The sequence below is a fragment of the Musa acuminata genome, chromosome BXJ2-5 (assembly GCF_036884655.1).
Source record: "Musa acuminata AAA Group cultivar baxijiao chromosome BXJ2-5, Cavendish_Baxijiao_AAA, whole genome shotgun sequence".
Lineage (NCBI taxonomy): Eukaryota > Viridiplantae > Streptophyta > Magnoliopsida > Zingiberales > Musaceae > Musa > Musa acuminata.
This window is the reverse complement of record NC_088342.1, coordinates 21,368,558-21,377,519: the sequence shown is the minus strand read 5'-3', so window position 1 is coordinate 21,377,519 and position 8,962 is coordinate 21,368,558. Positions and strand designations below refer to the sequence as shown.

At 44.7% G+C, this 8,962-nt stretch overlaps 1 protein-coding gene and 1 non-coding gene across 2 annotated transcripts; both read right to left on the bottom strand.

Annotated features, from left to right (window-relative positions):
- Positions 1-512: 512 nt before the first annotated feature.
- Positions 513-584, bottom strand: TRNAW-CCA (transfer RNA tryptophan (anticodon CCA)). The gene has a single exon. It is a non-coding gene; the product is annotated as a tRNA-Trp (tRNA).
- A 3,678-nt stretch (positions 585-4,262) lies between these two features.
- LOC135612579 (cytochrome P450 78A11-like) lies at positions 4,263-7,214 on the bottom strand. Its single transcript, XM_065109039.1, has 3 exons — positions 7,058-7,214; positions 5,169-6,868; positions 4,263-5,043 (listed from the first exon to the last, which is right to left on the bottom strand). The coding sequence occupies exons 2-3, from the start codon at positions 6,171-6,173 to the stop codon at positions 4,408-4,410; spliced, it is 1,641 nt and encodes a 546-aa protein (XP_064965111.1). The 5' UTR covers positions 6,174-6,868; positions 7,058-7,214; the 3' UTR covers positions 4,263-4,407.
- Between the last annotated feature and the right edge of the window lie 1,748 nt (positions 7,215-8,962).

Below are 8,962 nucleotides of genomic sequence, written 5' to 3'. Positions count from 1 at the left end.
GATGCTCGTTAAATTTCTCATCATATAAAATAAATAAACTATAACATAAATAAGTGATAAATATTTTTATTTTTTGGAAATGAATTGGGTTTCGAATATCTTTATTCACATAAATCCATATCTTTGTTCACGTTTCGTGCCGGGTTTAATTTTCTGGCCGAAATATGACCCATTAAAAGAAATAAGCAACGATCATATTTATTTCATAAAGATGATTGCATGCAATGAGATGACGCGCTTATCAAGAAGTCGTTGTATTTGTTTTTACACAGGGGTTGTTAACATCTCCAACTCGTCGGATTGACATTTCGGGCCGGGTTTAATTTTTATGGTCCGAATCTGACCCATTAAAAGAAATAAGCAACAAAACATATCAAAAACACGATGTACATGTGTTTGCACAGTCGTTACTGGTTGGACTGACACTACGGGCCGGATTTGATTTCTCTGGCCCAAATCCTGACCCATCAAAAGAAATAAGCAACAAAAAATGACCCTTTTCCGAAAAAGATTGAACCCGACGTGAATCGAACACGCAACCTTCTGATCTGGAGTCAGACGCGCTACCATTGCGCCACGGATCCGGACGATACAATTTTGGCAATATATATATAATAAAAGAAGATAGCGTCAGACTTGTCGACTCTTTTTATTTTTATGATGATGATGATGAGGTACATTTCAGATTAAAAGAGTAATGTTGGTTCATATAGCTGGATGAGCATATTGTGAAAGGCTGAATCTGTAAACAGGAAAACAAAATTAAGATAAGCTCCAACAAGAGTTCTACGAACAAGCTGTCAAGCACGGATAATATATATTGATGGTCTAAGGATCTTATCAAAGATTTTTGATACATCGAAGAAATGATTTCCTGGAGTTCATCATGTTTGACTTGGAGGAAAGCTCGTTTCCAGCTGAACTTAGTCGATCTGTTTTTTCTGCATGTCGATGCTTGGAGGCCATGCCATGGACAAGGAGCTTTGGATTCTTGAGGTGAGGCAAGAAATGTTTCTAACATCTTTGCTGCTTTTTAATAGAATCCAAGTGTTTTTTCTTTTTAATTGTATGCAAATCCAACAAGCATTTGTCAATGTCTCATTCTTACTTAACACATACAAACTGACTAATTACATCCTTAGTATTTGGATTTTTATATTTTTAAATATTATATTAAGATCCCTATATTTACGAAAGTAAAATATTTAACCTCATTATTTCAATAAAATATTTTTATTTTTATTTTTAATCTTATGAAAGTATTTTTTTTAATCTTATATAGATATCTTCATATTTTATTTTTATAAGTATAAGGATCTCAATATAATTTTTAAAAACATAAGGATTGAAATAACTATTGACTACTACATAAAGCCCGGTGAAAAACTATAAAAAGTATAAGCATGTTCCAAGACTACAAAGTATAAGCATCGATAGGCATAGTGGGCAGATATCGGACACATTTATGTAAAACATGTCTTGAAATTTATGAAAATAAAATAGGAGTTGTGTCCACTGTCAGTCGATGTTAATGGTCCAGAGAACTCACATGTTGTTGATGATATGAGGTGTATTGCAGCAAGCTGACAGTTTCAGATCAAGAGAGAGACAAAGAAGTTCATTATCTATTAGCTTTACAGATGATTTTTCCTTCTTGATGTCCATAGAGGATCTTCTTGTGTCTTCTATATCGACGAACTTCTCCTGCTTGGCTCCAAACAATATCCAGTCTAAATATTGCATATCACAGAAACAAAACATGCAGCTTCTGCTGATGGTTCATTGAACACAGACCCATCTAGATATTTATTCATATATTAGAAACAGATTCCCCACCTCATTCTTGCCACAATCATGTACCAACGCCAAATGAGTTGGGATATTATGTTGGTCTCAAGTAGAGGATAAAGAAATAGCAACAGTTGCTTGATGTAAACATCTAAAAACGATCAGTTTGACTCCAGGTACTTTCACGAACAATCCTGCAGGCAAAATAGAATTATAAGAAAAACTATTCCTCTATTGAATATTGAAGACGCTTTGTATTAGTCATATGCGAAAGCTTTATTCTCATAGATAACCAAAGAATGTTCAAATATCTTCCCAGTCCTTGAGGAGATTTCTGAAGCGCACATTTAATTATTTGGAGTCACAAACAAGCAGCAGCAGTTGATGTTCCTTGGTTATTAACATGACGAGATGGTACAGCTTGCTGTCTGTTCTAGAAATGAGAAGAGTGAGATTGAGATTTCTTTTTATTAATAAATAGCCCACATGTCTTTCGTCATATAATCAAGATTAAGTTGATTGGCAGATACCGACCAATATTATGATCCCTTCTAGTGTAAGAAACTTCCTAATCATAGGACTTTTAAACCTATCAATAATTGCTAAGTTGTTTTATTATATCCTTTAAATTTCCTTAATAGTTGAGAGTCAATGTCTTTTGCTCACTTCCTCAAGGCATGAAATGATCTTCCAGGCATTCTATCAGACAAAAAGTCCTGGTTGCATGAGTCTAAGTTGTGGTTAATATACAAAAATCCTTCGCATCAGAGGAAAAAGGTCTGTGAGACACAACTCGTCTTTAATTGAAAAATATCTGGGGACTGTGATCTTTATCACTGTGCGCTTATGGTCAAGAGAACCACGGAGCCTGAAGCTTGAAATGAATGGCAGAAAGCATATGTTCCCATTGGTCCTTCAATCGCTAGCAACCCCTGATGGTAACAGTTCAGTACTACTAGTTTGTGTGTGATTTCCACAGCTAATTCTAATTCTTGTCTTCAACCTCAAACAATTGCACATCAGGCCTCGGTCATGTTCATGCAAATAAGTATATGGACAAGATAAAGGTAAATGACATGCGTTCCTCTGCCATCTTAGCGTGTATTTGGTCCCTTCCACTGATTACTTGGACGGCAACTCATTATCCTGTAGCTCCACAGGGTCGCATGTCCTCCATGCATGGCACATGGAGCAGATACACATGGGGATAATAGACTTTGTCAAGGCAGAAGGTATATATATTGTTGCTAGTGCACAGGTCTTGAGCAGCAACTTCTACTGTTTTATAGTTAAAGAAGCAGCTGCTAGTTGTATGTTTGACATGCATACATAACACCAACAGCACAGACACACTCCAGTTCAAATGATTAAGTATGGACATCTAAGATCAATTTGGCCCAAGTAACTACACCGAAGTAGATCCTCATCGTAGTAAATTATCTTAAATACTTGTGTTATTTGTATTAAGCAGTATAATTTAGAATTCGTCTACTCAGGGTTTCCTTTCATCTTTTCTGCATGCATTTATGGCATCAAAGAAGATTTTGAGGGCCACATAAACTGTTGTACATTGGGATGAATCGCTGCAGCAAAATCATTGACCGAATCACGTTGTGAATGGAAGCTGCACTGACGCGACGCGTGCGACGCGTACATCGAGAAGACAGAGATAGAGAGAGAGAGGTCGTCTCCTCCTTCCTCCCTTAGGCCGTCGCATAAATATAGGCTAGGGTTTGTCGTACGTACGTGCTGAGTATATGTCATGCAAGGCGTCGGGCGTAACTTCAGCCGTACACCTTGCGTGACCGATGACGCCAAGTACTGCAGTCTTATCTCTCTCACTGTCTTGAGTTGCCCTATCGCTAAGTACGGCGCAATAAAGGCAAGACGTGAGCTCTCCATGCTTTTGCTTATGATGGTGTTCTGAGCACCTTGAGCTTCGGAACGAGCAAGCGCAGGACATGGTAAATGAGTTCATCAGTGGGCACCAGTTGCTTCATGATTTCTGGTCGGCCCCTCTTTCGTTGACGTTGATCCCTGATAGTAAGTTTCCACCTTATTCTACTAACCCTAGATAGCTCTTCCATTTCTTTGCCTGCGAGTTGCCGAAGCGCTCGCTTTGTCCTGCGAGGTTTCAAGGAAAATCCAACGGCATGCATGGCGATGGCCATTGATCCTCGACGAAAAGTTGAAGTAGATCTCCCTCGGCTTTAGCGAACCCATGAGAACCAACGATCATCACTTAAATGCTGCAGCTAGCATTCTTCAGGTCAATGCATGCAGGCGCCCATCTTCCAGCTAGCCCTTCTCCTGGAGCACATCAGTGACGACATTACACTTGGACGAAGCGTTTCTTGGGGAGAGCTGTGTGCTTCTGTGCGTTCTTTTCGTATTAATTAATATTTTAACAATACTTCTGTATAATATACGAGAACTGATCGCCACTACTACTACTACAGTACAACTACCATCCGTTACAAACTATGTGGAAGTTTTGGTTACACTACTAAAATTAACAAGCAAACAGAAGTAAACCAGACTCCATGATACCGTCAACCCAAAATTGGAGCCCCTTAACAACATCGACTAGCTTCTATATCTGAAGACTCTTCATGTGAACTAGAGCACCCCAACGACGTTCTCCCTTGGTGTGGCAGCGGCAGTGAGGGGAGTCTTCATCTCCAGTGACAGCTTGAGCACCTCACCGAGGTCCACCGCGGCGCCATCGACGGGGGCCCACTCGAACCCGTGGGCCAGCCGCGCCACCCAGAGACCCACGGTTGCCAGGCCCAGGTTCTTGCCGGGGCAGACACGGCGGCCGGCCCCGAAGGGCGCTAGCCGTAGGTCTCCCCCCCGCACGTCGACGTCGGCTCCGCCATCGGCGTCCACAAACCGCTCCGGCTCGAAGCAGTCCGGCCGGGCCCACACCTTGGCGTCGTGCGCGATGGCCCACATGTTGACCATGGCGGTGGTTCCGGCGGGGACAAGCATACCGTTGCTTAGGTGGACGTCGTCGGTGGAGAGGCGGGCCCAGGAGAGCAGGGGTCCCGGCGGGTGGTTGCGGAAAGTCTCCTTGATCACGGCCTGGAGGTAGGGCATCCGCACGACGTCGGCATCCGTCGGCACGTGGTGGCGGCCAATGACGGCGTCGATCTCGCGACGGAGCTTGGCCTGAACCTCCGGGTGGAGCACCAGCTCCGCCATGGTCCACTCCGTCAACAGCGCTGTCGTGTCCGTGCCCCGGAAGATCATCTCCTGCCGCTCAAACAAACGACTTCTAATCATTATATATATATATATAAACCCTAAGATAATCTATATTTACAGATTACTCCTTCCGACTAAAACATATTACGTTTATATATGGAGGGAGTTGTTACCCAAAGGACGGCGATCATGTCGTCTTCATCGAGCTTCTCGTGGCCGTCCAACGAGAGGAGCACGTCAAGGAAGTCGCCATTGTCCTGCTCGCGGCTCGGCCCCTGGAGGCGGTGCTCGGCTATGATGCTGGTCACCAGACTGCGGATGCGCGGCACGAGGGCGGCGCATCGCTTCTTCACGTTGGTGGGGTCGTAGAACTGCACCAGCCACGGGAGGTGATCAGACCAGTTGAAGGCGCCCAGGAGATCGAAGCCTTCCCGCACCATGGCCTTCAACTCCTCTGCCTCCTGCTCGCCCCCCGGTACCGACACCTCATAACGCCGCCCGAAGACGCTGCCCATGATGTTGTTCAGGGCGGCGTTCTGTAGGTGCGGGCGGAGGCGGACGCAGCCATCCAGACGCTGCTCGGCGGCGATGGCGGACAACATGGCGGAACAATCGGCCTGGCGGCCGGGTTCGTGGGCGGCGACGCGGCGGGGGGAGAAGAGGTGGGCGGATGCGACGCGGCGAAGGAGGCGCCAGTAGGAGCCGCTGGGAGCGAAGCCGATGGCGCGGGCGAACATGAGCTCGCGGGCAGAGCGTTTGAGTGGGCGATCGGAGAAGGCCGGGTGTGAGAGGATCTCGCGGGCCACGGCCGGGTCGGAGGAGACAACGGCGGGGGTGGATCCGATGGAGAAGGCCATGAGGGGCTTGGCACCAGCGGCGGCGGAGAGCTCTGCGAGGGCGCGGTGGGGGAGGGAGCGGACGAGGGAGAAGAGGGAGCCGAAAACGGGGAGGCCGCGGGGGCCAGGTATAGGAACGGTACCACGGCGGGCCCGGCCGTGAGACCAAGCGCGGCCTCCGGGGGACAGGACCCAGGCGATCAGGCCGAAGGAGACGAAAGCAATGAAGAGGCTGAGCAAGAGCAGGGGGAGGTCGCAGTGCAGCGTATCGACGCCGAAGAAGGCAGGAAGGGTGAACACCCACCAGTTCGAGTCAGTAGTAGTGCGCGTACTGAGAGCCATGAGTTCTTATCTCCCTCTTTACGAGAGAAGCAGCAAGAGGGATGGATGGAAGAGACCAGCAGGCGAAGAGAGAAGCCAAGTGATATGAGGCAAGTAAGAAGAGGGGAGGACGGTCTTTATAGGGAGCGCAAATTCTACGCAGGGTTCCTCCGAAGATCCTCACCACCCATCAGCTGATTTACTTCCACATCTCAAGGCGTTTTGAAGGTATATTAATATGATGATTGATGCATAACTTTCTTTCGGTGATTCCTAATTCTCAGTGTTTTAACACCAATATTAGGAAACAAAGTCTATACGAAAACTGGATTGGAAATGTTGGAGTTGGTCTGCAATAAACCATCTAAGCATCAGTGGTAATCTAACCATACTATATCAAAAGAATGGGAAGACAACACACTCATCTAAGTTAAGCTTGATAAAGAGTTTAAGATATTAAAAACCTTGAGATGGGAAGAACCTTCTTCATCTACAAATAAGAACGCAGGGATATATGCTATTGGTACGAATTAAACACGCACAGCTAACTAACAATGCTACTAGAGCTTGAGAACCTCAATACATTACTGCTAGTTATAATGTGTCTTCAAGGGACTTGTTGGAGTTTTAACAGGGGAACAACTGGTGATTCAACATTGCCAAAAGAATGAGCTTGAAGGCTTAGGAACAGCATCCTTGCAGCAAATACGTTCAACCTGTGGATGCAAGAATCTTCATACATATCAGATGCAAGAACTGAATTCAGTTCTAATGATTGACTTTGCTTTGTATCAGAAAGATTGGACTCTGTAGTGGTACTGAACTAATACAACGAAGCGAAAAAGATTGATTCAAACGCATAGCTATTAAATAAGAAGTTAGGTTTACGGCTTTTGACTGGTGACCTGCAAGCGGGGTAGAAGACGATCCCATAGATTCTCAGCAGACGATGGCGAGCTCCAAGGCAAACGGCTGGGGTTGCTTTGTGCTCAAGTAACCCATCGAAGTGCGAGCAATGCAATTTCCCGGTGTTACGTTTGAACGTGAGAGAGAGAGAGAGAGAGATTGTATTGTCTTCAATAGCTGCATACGTACAAGCTTGGTGGGGTGGATACAGCTGGATGGTGTGATTCTGGACCAAAGTACATGGAACCTTCCATGAGACTGCTGGTAGAGTGTAGGGTGGGCTAAGCTGTAGCGTAGAGCTTTAGATTGTGGCCTCAGGCAGCGGTGGAAGGGCTGTTTGGTACTGCATGCATGCATAGTAGCACAAGGGTTTTGCTGTCTCTTTCTTGATCTCTGATGAACCAAACAAAACAATGTCAATGGCATGTGAATTGTGTATGTAGCCTGGAGCATGATGAACTGTAACTTGTCCTTTTTGATAGATTGTCTCCTGCTATTTCATGGACAACTTCATTGTAGAGAATCTAAAAAGTGCTCTCCATTTGAAAGAAGAAAGAAAGAAAGAGAGTGGCAGTGCATGATTCAGAAACTCTCTCTTGCTATTCGCTTACATTATTGCATTGCCTTTCCGAGTACAGAATGAGTTAATACTTGTCGAATTGGCAGTGATTGCCTTATGCTATGGTGAATGAGAGCATCAAACATTAAACTCTTTCTCAAGAGAACATATTACGCTTCAAATATTTTGTTATTGAAAACTCAGTTATAAATAATTATCTTGATGTGTGTGTGTTTCTTTGCAATTTTAACACAATATAATAAAACATTCAAGAGACTCTCAGTTGACTATGCAAGTTTCTTACCAAATTTCATTGTGCAAGAAATGTTTCTTGGCATTTTCTTTAACAAGTCAAGCAACAGCTTCACTTGCTTGCAGGTCTCGTGACTTAGCGACCAACAAGTTGAGAGTTAAATATAACCACTATGAGATCAAACTTGTTGACTAGATTAATTTCTAAGTGAAGGTGGCTTGAAGAAGCCTATAAATTTCTCTGCATGGTCTTTTTCTGCTCTTGCTGTAGAAGGCGAAGTCTGTGTTTTTTGGACCACATCCTACCTCTAATAAATAAACTAAAATGTTGGTTTTGAGACAAATAAAGCTTATGAATTCTGCTTTGGAAAGGTGTTTCAATTGCATAAAATCATGGTTTGGGTCTCGAAGAGAGAATGGCTTGGACATTAGTTTCAGGATGAAAAATTATGGTTTAATGCTCATCCACCGGCCACTTGACGGTGAGGATGATGTTGCCGGAGGCGAGGACAGCGGTGGCAGAGGCGTTGGCAAGGCTCACGCCGGAAGCAGTGAGGACGACGTTGCTGGAGTGAGAGAGCCAGGAGCTGGTCGATGGTGCCCAGCGAGAGGGTTCTGACGACCAAGTCCACAAAGAGGGTTGCCCAATGGTCCAGTGCGTAGAAGCAGATCAGGTCTAGAGCAATGGTTCAATGAAGGGGTGCTGGCAGAGGTGGAAGGTGGGAGGTGAGAGGTGTGTGATTGCGGTGGCTTGAGTTCGTGCACACAACAATGATCCACGCGGTGCTGTGCATAGCATAGTTATACATATATGCAGAGGAGAGCGCTGGACCGCTCAGCATGCAAACTGTTGAGGGCACATGCGTCCCCTTCAATCTCCTCAAGTCTGTCTCACTGGCATCCCCTTTGATCTCCTCAAGTCTACCTCGCTTGGGAATATGTCTACATCTTCTTACTGCTCTAATATCATGATAAAATTATAGAACGAAGAGTGAAATTATAAAGGTAAAAAGAAAGCTCATTTCAATTAGTATTCTATTTATACATAGTGAAAGAGAGGATTTTTCTCAACTGAGCAACGAGATTTTCTCAT

Bases quoted from the DNA above. Each gene is read 5' to 3' on its own strand.
- LOC135612579 (XM_065109039.1), bottom strand. From the start codon at position 6,173: ATGGCTCTCAGTACGCGCACTACTACTGACTCGAACTGGTGGGTGTTC. The intron at 5,044-5,168 runs GTAACAACTCCC...TTTGAGCGGCAG, and splicing joins ACATGATCGCCGTCCTTTGG to GAGATGATCTTCCGGGGCAC.